Here is a 19202-nt window from a genome sequence, read left to right as displayed (position 1 = left end):
CACTAGGAATTTTTTGCAAAGATTTAAGGCATTTTACACGATTAATCAAGTATAATGTTGAGTAAAAATAATTAAATTTAACTGGGAATAGTATAAAAATACACAAATTATTAAAGTATTATCTTAATGACATGAAGCGTATAGTACCCATTCAGTTCAACCTGAATGATTAGGTCCACATTGTCAATTTTGATATCCAAACAACTATCGGGGTTGCCCAAGGAAGCATTGTCCTGTCCTATTAATGAATACGTGAATGCCGCGGAATAATCAGTAAAAATAAGTATCTCATAAGCTTTGCAGATGACTCCAACATAATTCTCAAAAAAAAAAAAAAAAACTCAAATGTAAGAAAGTTTCTTTCAGAGAAACGTTTTACATATTATTTAGAAGATTTACAATAAATTGTATCAGATTTGGTAGTGAATTTAGTAAGGTAGTTAAGAAATGTTCTGTTGTTTAGTCACTGTTTTTTTTTTTCCAATCCCTTACAGTATTGGTGTTGTATATGGTTTTATTTCAGACGAAAGTGGTAGATAATATTTAATAAGTTTGCAGAAAATAAGAATGTACATACTTTATATTTTATATGGCAATAATATTATAATTTTTGTTTGTATTTCAATCCCAATCGTTTGAACTCCTATCAACATTGGTTAGACTGATCAAAAATTGTTTAATAAACCGTTTTTAGATAAAATCTAACGTTTACAAACTATTTAAACTGATTTGATGGCGTGCCTGCTAAGGAAGTTAAGAAGTTTTTTTGTCCTCTAAGCCATTTTTATTTAACCTTGCAGTTATTTTGACAAAAGGTTTTTGGTATAAATTTAACAAGATATATAATATATAACTCTTCATACGGATGCAGGGGTTATAGCAATTGTCCTATTAAACAAAATAAACCTTCCCCATTTCTGCCCCTTTTGTCGGATTTTTGCCATAACAAACTCAACCGAGAATTCCCAATGCTTTTTTTTGTATTCGTTTGGAAATGTTTTGAGCAAAATTACGTCAGTTATCGTGTGACGATGATTTTGGGGACACTGAACCATGTAACAAATAATTTTGTAAAAAATTTCTTAAGTCACACAGTCGTAACTACTACAATAGGAAGTCTTTCTCCGAAATCTACATAAATAGAAAAAAAGATTATTTTTATTTCAATGATTTAAAGGCTAGCAAAATCATGTCAATACAATTGCATATGAACAGTATATTTTTCTTCTTCTTTTATTCACTCTATTAGTTGCGGCATTATTTTTACAGTTATAAACAATCCAACTGAAACAAAAAAAAAAATAACAGCAAGGATTAAAATGAATAAACCACCTCAGAGTACTACAGGGAACTATTAAAATCGTTAAGATTCATCCTGTTCCTTGTATTTTTATCTTTGTATGTACATTTTATATATCTAAAAATATGATAAAAAACTTAATTATCTAACCAGAAACAACCACAAAATACATATGAAGAGAACCACAAAAAATACTGCCTTGGCAAGTGTTTATGGAGTAGATTTAAACTTTATGATAGCCTTCCGTGTTTCATAAAATCAATTTCAAACACTATTAAATTTAAATTAATTCTTCTAGAGAAATTGAAGATTGTAAAGCCGTGTCCTTATTCGCCTTAAGTATATAATACTGTACGTACTTGTTCCTGGAAGAGAGATCACAAAGGCTGTCTAACTGGAAATGAAGTGTGCTGTCCAAGTACGCAAGTAAACAAATCTGTATACTTCTCACGTACTTCCATTTAAAAATACGTCACCATATTAGAAAATGTTTTCTGTGTTATATTTGATATTACAAATTTAAGAACTCTTAAAAACATAAACAATCCTACTAATATTATAAACACGAAAGTTTGTATGTATGGATGTTATAACCTGGATAAACACATAGACCCCATATTAATGTGAAATTCCATCCCTAAGGGAGTGAAAAAGTGATAATTTCATTTTATAATAGAAAAAAATCATAGGTCATAGACATACAAATAGTGAGTGAGTGTCATTTCTCTATGTCTGACACACGATCATACACATAGTAAGGTCTGGCAAATTAATATTTTTCTCCTTGGTGAGACCAGTCCGCTTAGTGGAGCTCGCAGCGGCTAGCAAAATAAAGGAGCTAATAACAGTTTTGTTCTTAACTTCGTCAATAGATAGAGTTGCCTTGAATTTTAAATGCACCATCGTTTGATTCGTTTGTCATATCTTTTATTTTCGTTTGTTTGTGCCGTATGCGTTCCTATACCATTCATCCGATTGCGATGAAATTTTGGTGATTTGTTATGCGCATGCCCATGAAGGTTACTGAGACGGTATAACTATTTTTCAATAGTTGGAGCACGAATCGTGTCAAAAAATGTGTTTATTTCATTTTATATAGCGGCACTTTTGTTTTTGTTGTATAAGTGCTCACGCATGACACAATTTATTTAAATATAAAAGAGAGACAGAGATAGAGTTTTATATATATATATGTATATATATATATATATATATATATATATATATATATATATATATATACACATATATACATATAAACACACATATATATGTATATATGTATATATATATATATATAGTGAGATAGAGACAGAGATAAGTTGAGATAGAGCGAGGTATAGAGAATGAAATGGGTTAGATAAGAGCTATACCTATAGATGTATAGAGCTATATAGAGACTTATATATGGAAGATATAGAGATAGTGGGAAGTATATATATGTAGATATAAAGAGATAAATAGAGATAGAGAGATACATAGATGTATTATGATATAGATAGAGATAAATATATATAAAGAGATGGATAGATGATTTGTATATGTGGAACTACTTCAAACATATTACAAAACAAAACTGAATAAGGCATTGCAATGCAGGCCGAGCATTAGCTAGATAATGGAATCTTTAAATATTAGTAATCTCTTATTTTTCAGCTTTTTTCTATATTGCTTTATAAAGTCTCAATTACATACAGACCAGGTAAATAACTATAAACTGGTAGAACAACATCTGTCGGGATCTGAAAGTGATATAAATTATTTTCACACTTGACATTCAAATTAAGAAGACAATTACTAACTACATCTGATTTCGAAAAAGGTCCCCTTCACCCTGTGTTCAGCCCGGGCAACGCCGGGTATTGCAGCTAGTTTTTATTATAAATTTAATGAAAACATTAAATTATACACGTTTACAAAGAAGTTTCAACAAACGTGCACATACACAGCCTAACGATCTTTACTACAAACGTTGGTAAAATAATAATTTAAATTGCTGTATATTCGCAGAACAGCAATTAAGTGTTATAAATGACTATGTTCAACTTAACGTTTTTCTCAATAAAATTTGTGGGCAAATATAATGTAAACATCCTTTTTGACTGGATAGTACCATGTAAAGAGGCCAAACATTGAATCTGTCTGGATACGTCAAGGGCAAGTGAAGTACGCAAGATTGCAAGCACATAACTGCATGCTTGAATTTGGATTTGCCTAAATAAACATGTTAGTAGTAATATAGTTTTGCCCTCACCGGGTTCGAACCAAGGACTCCAAGCTCCATGATGTAAGTGTGTTTTTTAAATAATAATTTATTAAAATTTGATTAATTATTTTTTATAAATTTTAAAACTTTTCTTATTAATATCTGATAATAATTATGGATTTTCAAGATGTCAGTACTGATGTCATAATCCAAGATGGCTTAGTGATTTTATTTCAATTTTTATTTATTTTTATAAAAAAAATTCTCTTTTTTGGATATTAATTACGGTTTTTCAATATGGCGGCCGTAACGATAATTGCAATGTTCTATAATCCAAGATGATGGGCATAACGAAAATTGCAACAATGACGTTATATGCATTCAATATTGCGGATGTAACGAAAAATGCAACATTTCTAGAATCCAGAATGGCAGCCATAACGATATGTGCAACGGTGTTTTTAAATAATTTTTGACGTGACAACATCTAATAAATCGATGAACGCCGGCTGCACGCACGAAAGTGTCCCATAACGCACATTGTCCCACTACAGATGTCCCACTACGGATGTGTCCTGTTATGCTCATTGTACGCATGCGTGGCATCTCTTTTCCACTTGATTGGAACAACCATCAATTTGAATTTTCAATCATATTTACGTCGTTTGAATTATTAATATTATGTAATTTAACGATTGTCCACCGATTTTCAGCACAATCGATACGGTTATTAATTTCCCGCCTACTACCATAAGAAATAAACATGGCGGACTACATACGTTTTTAAAACTTTCACAACATAAAACAAAATTTGTATAAATATATGTGTAACATCTGAAACAATTGTTTCCAATACGGCCTTGTGGCTGTGCGGTGAGCATCCCTGACTACCAATCCAAAGGTTGACGGATCGAATCCCGGCCGCTGCGATACCTTCATTTTTGTACTTGTAAAAATAAATACGGCACGCGCGACACTACAAAAGTAATAAATATATTTGAATTAATGAATGCAAATAAAAGTAAATTTATCAATTAAATTTTAGATTTCATTTCACTCCTTCTTTGTATCCATACAAAATGGTGAAAATTTAATAAAAAATAATTCAATTTTATTCATAAAAGTATGCAGAGGTAGATTTTATCATACAAAAGATAGAAAAATTTAAAAAAAATTCTTCCTCAAAGAATACAATATTTTTAATGCCTAAATGGTTTGGCTACAAAAACCTATTACGGCTCAGTCTCAGACCGAATATATTTCATTTTCTTCTGGATCAATAATTTCATCAATGTTTTGTTATGACGTTGTCATGTTAACCTATCATCCATAAACCGACTTTACAGACAACCAATTTTTTATTAATTAAATTTTTATATAAATGTTTTAAGTTTTTCCCGATTTTCTAGCTTAAAAAAATACAGATTTTTAATATGGTATGCGTACTGATAATTGCAACATTTACCGCATAATTCAAATTGGCGGTGATGTCATCCTAATTGTCAAGGTCATGACGTCGGTGTCTTAGAGTGGCTTGACACTAAGGAATTTAAGCAGCTTTTAGGAATTTTCAAGCCATTGACATTTTTGAGGACTAACACGGGAAATTTTCCATCGAAATAGGTAATTTGATTTTTAGGAATTTTGAGTCATTTTTGAGGAATTTTGACACCAAAAATGGTCGCCGTGAAGTCAGAGCAATGGGTCATTGACCCCATCCTCCTCACCCTAAAGCCTGGGCTCGGAGGAACCAAACTGTAGTACTCATGTTGCAATGCTATTACAGCCTACTTCAATTTCAGTCATTTTAATAAAGTACCCAGAGCTTCACTCCTGCGGTACTGCTACAAGTACCCAGAGCTTCAATCCTGCGGTACTGCTACAAGTACCCGGAGCTTCACTCCTGCGGTACTGCTACAAGTACCCGGAGCTTCAATCCTGTGGTACTGCTACAAGTACCCGGAGCTTCACTCCTGCGGTACTGCTACAATTTTCAGAGCTCAGCTCCATCATTGGCTGTAAAAGAAAATAGTCACTTAACATTTTTGTAATAATATTAAATAATGTAAAATATGGGACATATCAATAATGAAGTGGCCAAGTGATAGGCAAGTTAGACATAAGTCAAGGTGTCTACACATACATGCCTAGTTGTACCAATTTTAGGCCTTTTTCAGGACCTTCTAATAAAATTTTTGTAAAACTTTTTATATCACAGTGTGATTTTTATTCATATGTAAATCGAAAAACATTAAACATGAACAAATGTTATGCAAAATAAACCTACTACTAGTAGGAACATGCTCATTTTTAGTTTGAAAGTTAAAATATTTTTCAGATATAATTTCAACATGATTTAAGTGGACAGTCTCTAAAATATTTATATTTCATATGTGACTATAAATGAAGTAAGGCTTTAAAAATCAAAATCCAAGTTAGCTGAAGGCTACTAAAAATTAAAGTTTCTTGACTTCCCGCACCGTTACTGTTATTTTTGTGACTTCAGTCAGAATTTCTTGGCCAGTCCTCTAGTTTTGTTAATGTTTCACAATTTTTTTTTGACCTGCAAGTAAAATATTAAAAAAGAAAATATTTTAGAGATGAATTTAATTAATCAGAATTTAATACAAAATACTTGCAAAAAAATTTAAAAGTTAAAACCAAAACTTTACACTGTTGATGCTTCAGAATTTTTTTTTTTTTTTTTTTTTTTTTTTTTTTTTTTTTTTTTATGTTCTGCATGTGTCTTTATTTATTAGACACACACAACTCAAACATTGTAGTTCTCACTTACAAAACATGGGTGCAGTTCAACTCATAACATACAAACTATCTTAACCCAGATAATGCCAACCTACCCATACAAACTATCTTAATCTAAATTCATAACACAAACAGGCACACATACATATAGAGAACATTAAATACAAACACAGGACAGTGAACAAACAATTTACAGTATTGCAGATTATTGATGGTGATAAATATTTAATTACAATTTGAATAGTGTGAATGTTTTGTACAAAGATATTTATTTGCTTTTTGCAGTAGTGTGTTAAAAACATATTACATCATTGTCTCATTAGTCTGCATTAAAACATTAAATTTTTATTGTTTGTTCAGCATGCAAATCCACAGACAATAGAGAAAAAAATGGATATTGCCAGACAAAAATAAATGTCATTATTAATCATAAAACCCTGAAGATGATGGCAGCACAAAAAGCTAACTTTTTCTCCTGAAATAAGTGCAAACTGTTGACTTTTAGCAGCTGCCAAATGAAAGTTCTTTGCATTAAACTATTTACATGAGATGCAAGAATACAAAGCAGGTAATTTGAAAGAATAGCTTTAACAGGGCTTCAAAAAAGTATGATTTGACTGGACTATGAAGTATGTACTTACTTAAAAACACTAAATGTGGTGACATACATTACTTACCAAGGCATGTACCACTGCTCAGCCAAAAACGGACGTTAAGCTTGTCTAAAATAGTTTTGGCTCTTGAAAGCAATTTCCAGGCTTTGTGGGAAAACTTTATAGATTCTTGCGTGATGTTCTTGCCATAAAGTTGGTGGAATTCCTTAGCCCGAGTCATGTTACATTCAATAAACTGAGAAGAGCTCTTTTCCCGTAAGAACTGAATGCTATCTTTAGGAACATTCACAGGTATTCCAAAGGCGAGGGAAACTGTAGACTCAAACTTGTCATACGCTCCTTCAGTTCTCATGAAGTCTAATGAGTCGATGGAAAGCCCGAATTCTTTAAGTTTGAGGGCAGCATCAGGGTCACTGTCGATGCTCCCATGCCACCAGTAGTTACCCTCTCGCTCGTAAAATACCACCACCTGAAGCAATGCACTTCTCTTTAAAAAGTACCCAATTGGAGATCTGGGCGGAATATCAGTAGTTAGTTCACGTGGTTTCACATTGTATACGACAGCAATGTCAAAATTCTTTTCTTGCATAGCATATACAAAGTCATCCTGAAAATAACAAAAATATTAGAACAAAATTATAGGAGTTAGATTACACTTCTTAAAGAACATTTAAAGCAACAGCTGATGTGTAGTTGGTTACTGTGTCCTAATGCCCTAGTTTAATAGTGTATGTTTAATTTGTAAATACAGTGTAAACTCTATATAACGTCACTTGATTTAACGATAAACTCCTTAAAACGTCGAAATTGCTTGACCTTGGTTGGTTTACCTTGTTTTCTATAGAATAATACACTCTATATAGCGTCACGCTCACTCCATTTAACGACAACAATACGGCATTATAAATCATTAAGCAGTACTTTCTAAGTTGCCGAAGTTGATAAGAACTACAGCTGTGTACGTTCTTTTGTATGCTGTTTTGTTGTTGTATTATCTAGCACTTGTTTACTAAGACTGATGTACCAGAGATTCTAAGAAAGTTTGTCTTTTGTTTTTGTAGGATCAACTTGCACATGTTTACCTCGGTCACTAGACGCTTGTCAAGTTGATACACATTATCATTTTCGCAGTTGCTTACAGTCTTTTGAACTGTAAACATGGCGAGTAAATGAAAATCTTTGTGTATTGACGAAAAGTTTTATTAAGCACTTGATGCAGCGAAACTATTAGAAAAATACTTTTTATATAATCAAGGTGATCCGGCAGTATATCAAGATATCAGTAAAATACAATTAAAATATTGGAGCAGCAAAAAACATCAGACGAAGATAACAGACTATAGGCAATATACATATTATTATATAATAGTAAAATGATATCTTGTATTTCTCTCCATTTAACGACCACTCCTGATAACTCTCTATAAAGCCGAAAAATGCTCAGTCCGTTAAGTGTCATTATATAGAGTTTACACTGTATTCTGTATTGGTTTTAAAGAAGTGTGTGTATTTTATTTCTAGAAAGAAGGCTAATTCTTTTTTACTTGGTCATTTTTTTTTTAGTAACTTATACACAAAATTTATATGAATATTGTGTTGATATGGTGATTGTTACATCTATTATCAGTTGGTTTCATACTTAGAACATTGAAAAGTTAAATAAATAAATACATACATAAATAAAGCAAGAAAGATTATACTGGAACTGAATAATGTTAACAGGTACAAACAGGTCACTACAAATCCAATTTTACTTGAATTAAGTATATAGAAAAGAAGAAGAAATCAGAAGCCACAAATTTAAGCTTGCTTCACACTGATTACAAGATGTTAAGGCTAAAATCCATAGTTTTGCAGCCACCAGGGAAATTATTTCTCCCATGAATATCATTGTAGGTAAACAAACGTAATAGAAATAGTATTGCAAAGAAAGCTTTAAATTTTTAAAATGTGATGGAAAAAAAATTCTAAAAAAATTATTTTTTTATATTTTTTTATTAAGAAAATTTTAAAATTAAATATAAGGTATTTATAAAAACTGCACAAGGCGTTTGCTTTGCACATAATTCTAAGTTGCTTAAATGTTTACATACCGTACAGAATTTAAATTACTTGAGTTTAAAACTTGTTATTTAACCGACGCGTGAAGCTCAAGCAACGAACGAATGATGTGTGAGTTCAGCATTAGGCCACTAGACGTCAGGCACGATGAGTGTAGAGTTTGCCCGCTAGATGTCCCAACTATCGCAGAGTAGTTCTGGAGGAAACAACATTGTTTTTGAAAGGATCGACTACAAAACTGGTGTCGGTGACAGTAAGTCGTCCTATTTTGAAGATAGATAAAAAATAATCGACGAAAACTCTTCCATTTCCTTCTAACTATATTGAACATTGAAATATTTATTTCCTAATATTTCACAGATTTGAATTGATGGTACTCTGTAGAACTTTAATTGTTATCTTTTTATTCTCTATCAGTTTTTCATCATGGCAAAATTTATTCTGTTTATATTAATAGTACTATTGCGTGAACCAATCGTGACCTAGTATAGAATATATATTATACATAAGAGCAGAAATGATACCTATCTGTGAAAACTAGGCAAATTATGTGGTTAGGAATCTGAAAGATGTACTAGCAAAACTGTGCCATACCAATGTAGTAGTTGTACGCTTACAAGCGTGCAGTGTTTGAATTATTTGGTTTCAAAACTGCATAACTGTATTTTCTTTATTTTACTTTTTACAGCAACACACGTCCTCTTTCACTCCATGGTCCGCTCTGTGAATATCAGGTCACGCAATATTTTGAATGTTATTGTAATTTTAGCAATTTTTAATCTGTGATTTATGTGTAGTAAAGTAATTATTAATTTTTATAATTTAATATTTTTATAGTTGGTTGGTTTTGTAATAGTATATTCGTTCCTTTATTTAATATTATATAATAAAAACATATTTTGCTAATGGAATCTTTCCATAATATCTCCAAACGGCAATAACTATTTCTCTGTATAAGAAAGGTAATAAATCCAATAGGTATATAAAATTAACTTCTGATATAAGTTACGTCTAGTTTCGCAAACAATATTTTAACACCGTGTTAAAATTATATGTATAAAAATTATAAAATACTATCATATTTACAACAGCTAGAAGCACACTGAAACAGCTTTGGGTTCAATATTTTTGTGCTGTCATCATTTGTGGGTTTTTTTTATCGTTCTATTCTGTTTTGGAAAACTATTGTGTTTGTTTCGTCTTTTCGTTTTGTCGTGTTTTTGTTTCGTTTCAACCGTTGTGCTGAAATTTTGGGTTCAATATTTCTGTCTCGTCATCATTTGTGTTTTTTTTTCGTTCTCTTAGTTAATTTTTCTTTGTTTTTCTTTGTTGACCATATTCCTGTTACGGAATATTTTGTGGTGTTTATATCCTTGTTGCCAACAGCAAATTTTTTGCTTAATTTTGTGTTTTTCTGTTTTTTTTTGGGTATTTTATTTATTTATTTCTTTATTTTTTTAGTTTTTAGTTTTTCTTCAACAGAAAAAGTTCTTAGCAATGGCATATGTCCAAAAACTTACATCAAGTCATGCACTCCCATTGCACAAATCTTTCAAAGATAATATGAAACAGCTTTTGCTGATTATTTTATATAGAAAGATACCTATACAAGGCAATTGATGATAAATCACTAGGAATTTTTTATAAAGCATCTAAGACATTTGACACGATTACTCAAAATATAATGTTGAGTAAAAATAATTAAATTTAAATGGGGAATAGTATAAAAATGCACAAATTAATTATGTACTATTTTAATGACTTGAAGCATTCAGCTCAGCCTGAATGATTAAGTCCACATTGTCAATTCTGATATCCAAACAACTATCGGGGTTGCCCAAGGAAGCATTGTCCTGTCCTATTAATGAATACGTGAATGCCGCGGAATAATCAGTAAAAATAAGTATCTCATAAGCTTTGCAGATGACTCCAACATAATTCTCAAAAAAAAAAAAACTCAAATGTAAGAAAGTTTCTTTCAGAGAAACGTTTTACATATTATTTAGAAGATTTACAATAAATTGTATCAGATTTGTTAGTGAATTTAGTAAGGTAGTTAAGAAATGTTCTGTTCTTTAGTCACTGTTTTTTTCCCAATCCCTTACAGTATTGGTTGTTGTATATGGTTTTATTTCAGACGAAAGTGGTAGATAATATTTAATAAGTTTGCAGAAAATAAGAATGTACTTTATATTTTATATGGCAATAATATTATAATTTTTGTTTGTATTTCAATCCCAATCGTTTGAACTCCTCGCAACATTGGTTAGACTGATCAAAAATTGTTTAATAAACCGTTTTTAGATAAAATCTAACGTTTACAAACTATTTAAACTGATTTGATGGCGTGCCTGCTAAGGAAGTTAAGAAGTTTTTTTGTCCTCTAAGCCATTTTTATTTAACCTTGCAGTTATTTTGACAAAAGGTTTTTGGTATAAATTTAACGAGATATATAATAACTCTTCATACGGATGCAGTGGTTATAGCAATTGTCCTATTAAACAAAATAAACCTTCCCCATTTTTGCCATTAACAAACTCGACCGAGATTTCCCAATGCTGTTTTTTTTGTATTCGTTTGGAAATGTTTAGTGCAAAATTACGCCAGTTATCGTGTTCATAAAAATTTGTGTGAGGGAGTGTGTGTGTGTGTGTGTGTATATATATATATGTATGTATATATATATATATATATATAAAGTTTTGAGATGACGATGAAGTTGGGGACACTAAACCATGTAACGAAAAATTTTCCAGAAGTCATACAGTGGTAACTGCTACAATATCCAGTTTTTCTCCGAAAACTACATGATTAGGAAAAAAGATTACTTTTATTTCAATGATTTAAAGGCTAGCCAAATCATGTCAATACAATTGCATACGAACAGCATATTATTGTTCTTTTGTTCACTCTATTAGTTCCGGCATTAATTTTTAGAGTTATAAACAAATCCAACTGAAACAAAAAACTATTTAAATCGTTAAGATTCATCCTGTTCCTTGTATTTTTATCTTTGTATACATTTTATATATAAAAAAAATGAAAAAAAAAAACTTAATTATCGAACCAGAAACAACCACAAAGTACACATGCAGAGTACCACAAAAAATACTGCGTTGGCAAGTGTTTATGCAGTGGATTTAAACTTTATAATGCCCTTCCGTGTTTCATAAAATCAATTTCAAACTCTATTAAATTTAAATTAATTCTTCTAGATAAATTGAAGATTGTAAGGCTATGTCCTTATTCGCCTGAAGTATATAATACTATACGTACTTGTCCCTGGAAGAGACATCACAAAGGCTGCCTAACTGGAAATGAAGTATGCTATACAAGTACATAAAGTAAACAAATCTGTATACTTCTCACGTACTTCCAGTTGAAAATATGTCACCATTTAAAAAAAAAGTTTTGTGTGTTATATTTGATATTACAAATTTAAGAACTCTTAAAATAATAAACCATTTTTGAAGTTATACTTTTTTAGGCACGTTATGAAAAAATGATGAGAGTGACATTTTAAGATGCGCGCGCATCACTGTAACACAAAATTAACAGGTTGAAGCTGCGCGCGCACCATGTAACGACATTTTCACGGGAAGATGGCGGATCCACGTGTATGAACATAAACCCACATTAGGGGACATACCAAACGTATTGGTGTGCCAACTGAAACTTTATGATAGTGAAATTACCATGGAATTTATTTTGGTAAACTAAAATAGTCATAGTAAACAGTAAAATTCAAGCTTTAAAAAAAACCACATTATTTTAGTATTACATCAAACATAATACACATTTTCCTCGTAACTTTCTGTCAGAGCAGTGGTTATACTGCGCGGTTAATATTCTGAAGGGCCGTGGTTCAAAACTCGGCAGTAGGTATTTTTTTTTTACTTTTTTGAAGTAATATATCTTTAGGCCCGTTATGAAAAAATGATGAGAGTGAAATTTTAAGATGCAAGCGCATCACTGTAACACAAAATTAACAGGTTGAAGCTGCCTGCTAAAGCGCTCATTAAGTCTCTAAAAAAAGCTACCAACAAAATAGAAATAGAACCTCTATTAGTCGCGCATGTTGGCACGCTCGTCGCCTCTGATCACTGTTTTCATATTTATAATATTTATCCACATTGTAACAACCCAGATTACAGCCTTCCTCATGCAATCCATTAATATAATTTGTTATAAATTTTTTGTCATATTTCGGGTTAGAGGTAAAGTTGTTTCTTTGTCATTGTCCGAGCACCAGACCGGGTGGTCATTGTTCGGGCACCGGGCCGAGCAGGCCGTGGTCGGGCGATGGATCAGGGAGGGTTAGCTTTTTTTTTATACACATATAATTAATATTTATTCTGGTTGTACGGAATATAGTGTGATTTTTCCATGAATAATTAAAAATAGGTAATACATTGAACATTGTGTATAAATCTCTTCCTGACCTGTAACCGGTATGTTCCACTCATCACCTAATTTGAGCTAGCTGGAGGTGGTGGGTGGTGACAAAATGTTTCTAGTTTCTACATTCACAACACATGTTTTAGTTTCATACAAGTGTGAATTATATATGTGCTAATAAATTATATTCAGTAGTGATTTAAATTAAATATTTGGATTAATATTATTTACCATTCATAAATATTAGTAAATAAAAATTGTGCTTATATACTTTTTCAATTGCTCCAATATAATTGAGGTTAGCTATCCGTATGTATTATTTATTGATATAAATTAAAATATTATTATTTAATATAATTAATACTAAATATTATTAAATTATTAATGTTAAATATTTATTATTGGTACTTCAATATTTAGAAAATAAAGAATTAAATATAATAAAACGTTTAATAAAAAATTTGTGATAAAAATTAAAATCGAACATCTAATTAAAATATTAATTTTTAATATTTATTATTAGATTGAATAAATATTAAATATTTATAAAAATTAATGAACAAATTTAATGAAAACTTTTTGATAAAAATAAAAAGTGAATATTATATTAAGAAAGAATAAATATTTAAAAAAAATTAACTTAAATAAAGTTTTGGATTTTTTATTAAAATCATTTATTTTTTTAAAAATATGAAATAATCAATAATAAATATTTAAAATTAAGTAACTTATAATATTTAGTACAAATTATTACATATATATTGTTACGATTTACAGCGGGTTCGTAAAGGATAGCCCAATTAAAGATTTTATTACACTACACAGTTTTATTTATTGCCAATACTTATGTCACTAACAAAAATCTTCTAAAATGGCAAATAATTACCTAATTACACTTAAAGAAAGGTCTATTCCCCTGTCACTCGTTCCACACACCTCGCTGGGCCACACCTCTGGCGCAACTCTCGCCGCAGCACCCCTCGTGGGTCTCCGCCGCGGGACTCCGTCGCCGCACTCCGCCACCGCCGAAACACTTCCCCTTCGCCGAGGATCCGCTCGACGCCTCGCTCGCAACTTCGCTCGGGACTCCGCCGCGCCCACGACTCTATTGCCCGGAACTGAACTCTTCGCACTGGAACCTTCGTCCAAGGACTTCGCCCCTCTGCCGCACCCGCGGCACTATCGCCCGGAAACTCCGCCGCGGGAGAACTCCCGACTGAACACTCCGCTGACGTCCTCGGGGATATATATAGGCCCCGGCGCAATTCCAGAACTCACGAGAGCGGTCGGGTCAGTCGCGTCATCGCGAGCCGTCCCGACGGCAGAAATCTCTCGAAAACACGTGTCGGCGGCTCGTGCAACTCAACAGCTGGCAGGTTTCGGATGTCAAACTAACAGTGCTGCGCGGGGGGAGCGGAGGGCTGGAGGGAGATAAAGCGGCGACCCAGGTGCGCACGGCACATCTCATGTTACGGCGGCATGTGATGCAGCCCAGCCAGCTCTGCACCTGCGCGTGACGTGGCCTTGCTCATGTTCGTAACAATATTTATTATTCTCTAAATTTTATTTATTTAATTTGAAAATTGAAACTGAACTTTATTAACTGTGTTGACTATTTTTTTCCCGCCCTTTTATTATTTTATTGTAAATAATTATTTGCATGCAATTAAAAACTATTTTTTAATGATGCCAAAGAAGTATAACTTTTCACACGAGTACATAAGTACACGCACCCATTTTTTATTATAAATTTAATGAAAACATTAATTTATACATGTTTTCAAGAAGTTTCAACAAATACATGCTCATACACAGCCTACTGATCGTTTTAACAAAACGTAGGTAAAATAATAAATTAAATTGCTGTAAATTTGCGGGACAGCAATTAAGTGTTATAAATAACTATTTTTAACTAAACGTTTTTCTCAATAAAAATTGTATGCAAAAATATAATATAAACATCCTTTTTGGCTGGATAGTACCATGTGAAGAGGCCAAACATTGAACCCCTCCGGATACGTCAAGGGCAAGTGAAGTACACATGATTGCAAGCACATAACTGCATACTTGAATTCGGATCAGCCTAAATAAACATGTTAGTAGTAGTATAGTTTTGCCCTCACCAGTTTCGAACCAAGGACACCAAGCTCCATGATGTGTTTTTTTTAAATAATAATTTAATACGATTTGATTAATTATTCTTTATAAATTTTAAAACTTTTCTTACTAAAATCTGATAATAATTACGGATCTTCAAGATGGCGGTAGTGATGTCATAATCGAAGATGGCTTAGTGATTTTATTTCGATTTTTATTAATTTAAATTTTAAAAAAATACTCTTTTTTGGCTAAAAATTACATTTTTTTCAAAATGGCGGCCGAAACGATAATTGCAATGTTCTATAATCTAAGATTGTGGGCATAACGCAAATTGCAACGATGACGTTATACACATCCAATATGGCGGATGTAACGAAACATGCAACATTTCGAGAATCTAATATGGCAGACATAACGATATGTGCAACAGTGTTAATAATAAATTTTTTATTAAAATTTTATTAATTAAATATTTATATTTAAGTTTTCCCCATTTTATAGCATAAAAAATACGGATTTTCAATATGGTAGGCATACTGATAATTGCAACAGTCACAACATAATTCAAAATGGCGGCGATGTTATCCTCAGCGGCTTAGAGCGGCTTGACACTAAGGAATTTAAGCAACTTTTAGGAATTTTCAAGCCATTGACATTTTTGAGGACTAACACGGGAAATTTTTCATCAAACTGTAATTTTTCCCTCAAAATAGGGAATTTCTCCCTCAAAATAGGGAATTTTGTTTTTAAGATATTTGAGTCATTTTGAGTTATTTTTGAGGAATTTTGACACCAAAAATGGTTGCCGTGACATCAGAGCAATTGGTCAATGACCCCATCCTCAACCCTCAGACTAAAGCCTGGGCTCGGAGGAACCAAACTGAAGTACTCATGTTGTAATGCTATTAGAGCCTACTTCAATTTCAGAGTCATTTTAATAAAATTATGTATACCTCCAAAATAGTTTTTTCAAATTAGTGTTGTATTGGTGTTTGTATTCTATATCAACAGGGTAGATTTTAGTGTAAATCAATTAGTATTTGTTATGTTCTGTGCCTCATACGTTTATGCCCTTAAAAAGTGAAAATGTATAATTGATAGGGCCCATAGCATAATTATGTGTATCAGTTGCCGAAAATGTAATGTAATGATACTTGTATATCTAAGAAAAAATTAGTATTCCGTAAAGTCGGTTTACGGACGATAGTTTAACGTGACGTCATAACAAAACATTGATGAAACGATTGCATACTTTTATGAATAAAATTTAATTATTTTAATTTTAATAATAAAAGAATAAATACTTTAAATTATACTAGTAATCAGATTTTTTTAAAATGCAAGAATAATTAACCTTTATTGCCGAAATTCTTGTTGTAATAAGCAATGAAAACCACATTTTTTCACTTCACTTTATAAACAGTCGACGAAACAGTTCACGTGTAGATTACTTGTAATTAATTTTAAAAACTGGCATTTAGCTATAAAGTTTAAATATAATTATGAAAAAGTTTTCATATAAATAAACTATAATCAAATATCTAACATAACCTATTATTACTGCACTCGCCGAAGATGCTACTTAATTTAATAATAAAAAAATAATTATACTAGTATTCAGATTTTTAAAATGCAAGAATAATTAACCTTAATTGCCGAAATTCTTGTTGTAATAAGCAATGAAAACCACATTTTTTCACTTCACTTTATAAACAGTCAACGAAACAGTTCACATCTAGATGACTTGTAATTAATTTTAAAAACTGGTGTTTAGCTATAAAGTTTAAATATAATTATGAACAAGTATCATATAAATAAACTGTAATCAAATATCTATCATAAATTATATGAATCACCATAATTCTTAAGTCAATTGTAACATAACCTATTATTACTGCACTCGCCGTGCCTGGTTCCCGCGGTAGCAGATATATATTGCGTTTCATTCGGTTTGTGTCCGTCACCGTAGATAGCAGCACGGTAGGGGAATAATATTATTTTGTTTTCATAACACAATTTTATAACAAATACACCAACATTATTTATAATGTGTTACAATATTTTTTAAAACATTGTGCAAAAGATCCCGGGTATAATTTGAATTATTATGTGTAACTGTAAAACACCATTGTTCGTTAAAAATAAGTTATTCTTTCAGGAAGTATTTTTTTTTTAATATTTCTATCTTTTGTATGATAAAATTTATCTCTGCATACTTTAATGAATAAAATTGAATCATTTTTATTGAATTATCACTATTTTGTATGGATACAAAGGAGTGAAATGAAATCTACAATTTAATTGATAAATTTACTTTTATTTGCACTCATTAATCCAAATATGTTTATTACTTATGTGTTATGTAGTGTCGCGTGCGCTGTATTTATTTTTACAAGTACAAAAATGAAAGTATAGCGGCCGCGGGGATTCGATCCGTTAACCTTTGGATTGGTAGTCAGCGATGCTAACCACATGGTCACAAGGCCATATTAGAAATAATAGTTTAAGATGTTTTATATATATATTTTATTTATTTATTTATTTATTTATAAAAATTTCGTTCACGGAAGGGGAATAATATTATTTCGTTTTTATAACACAATTTTATAACACGATTTTATAACAAATACGCATCCAAAATACACCAAACTTATTTATAATGTGTTACAATATTTTTTAAAACATTGTGCAAAAGATCCCGGGTGTTATTTGAATTATTATGTGTAACTGTAACACACCATTGTTCGTTAAAAACGTATTTGAATATTCAACATTACTTTTAAATAACCTTACCAATTTTGCTGAAAATGGGTGGACGATCGTTAAATTACATAATATTAATAATTCAAACGACGAAAATATGATTGAAAAGTCAAATCGATGGTTTTTCCAATCGAGTGGAAGAGAGATGCCACGCATGCGTACAATGAGCATAACAGGACACATCCGTAGTGGGACATCCGTAGTGGGACAATGTGCATTACGGTACACTTTTTCGTGCGTGCAGCCGGCGTTCATCGATTTATTAGACGTCACGTCAAAATGTTTTTTTCTTTTTTTTTAATTTGCAATGAATGTGTAATTATTTTTCTACATACATTTTTTCTACATTTCTATTTAAATAAATAACTTGTCCTCAAGTTGTTTTATTTCCATTTGTCCGAAGGCATTTAATTATATACTAAGCTTACTAATTTTTACTGCATTCTCAATTTTTTTTTATTATATAATTTTAAAATGTACATTTGGCATGGAGCACTTACAATTTATAAACGTGAGTATAAATTACTATAAAACTACGCCAATGACATATTTATTGTACTAGTATTCCTCGCTCCTAATCACTTAGACTCTAGTTGAAGTTCAGTTAATTACTTATCATTTTATTTCTGTATATAACATCAGTGGTCGTAATTTATGCACTCCTTTTTTCCAATGATCCAGGTCCAGATCTGAAGCAGTGTTTTACATGTGGTGACGTGTCGATTGTTATTTAGCAGTTTAGCAGTTGGGGGGGGGGGGGGGGGGGGGGTTTGGGAGGAATTACTGCTCTTCGCGTATCACTTTATCTAGCCACCTCTGTAATATTCTTTTGTTACCTATGACAAGCCTACTCCCTACATATTTTCTTTCCGACACTTCTTACTGGGTAGCGAAGGAGGTTCGTGGTAAAGGTTTGCGACCTTTTCAGATTTAAATTTTAATTATAGAACTATTAAATATTAATTACGACATATGTTATTTCGTGCCTGTCCGAACT

General features: G+C 31.5%; 1 protein-coding gene across 3 annotated transcripts in view; it reads right to left on the bottom strand.

The window, feature by feature from the left end:
- LOC134527394 (ribitol-5-phosphate transferase FKTN-like) overlaps positions 1-19202 on the bottom strand; it is a 38502-nt gene that overhangs the window by 6308 nt on the left and 12992 nt on the right. For 2 of the 3 annotated variants that reach the window (XM_063360050.1, XM_063360049.1), the window contains one exon: positions 6947-7490. The exons of the other annotated variant lie outside the window; for it this stretch is intronic. In XM_063360050.1, the coding sequence (XP_063216120.1) occupies positions 6947-7490 (544 nt within the window). The remainder of the gene's footprint in view (positions 1-6946; positions 7491-19202) is intronic. 3 annotated transcript variants of the gene reach the window in all.

This window comes from Bacillus rossius, chromosome 1 (assembly GCF_032445375.1).
Source record: "Bacillus rossius redtenbacheri isolate Brsri chromosome 1, Brsri_v3, whole genome shotgun sequence".
Classification (NCBI taxonomy): Eukaryota; Metazoa; Arthropoda; class Insecta; order Phasmatodea; family Bacillidae; genus Bacillus; species Bacillus rossius.
The sequence above is the reverse complement of the archived record's forward strand: the minus strand, read 5'-3'. Positions and strand labels throughout refer to the sequence as shown.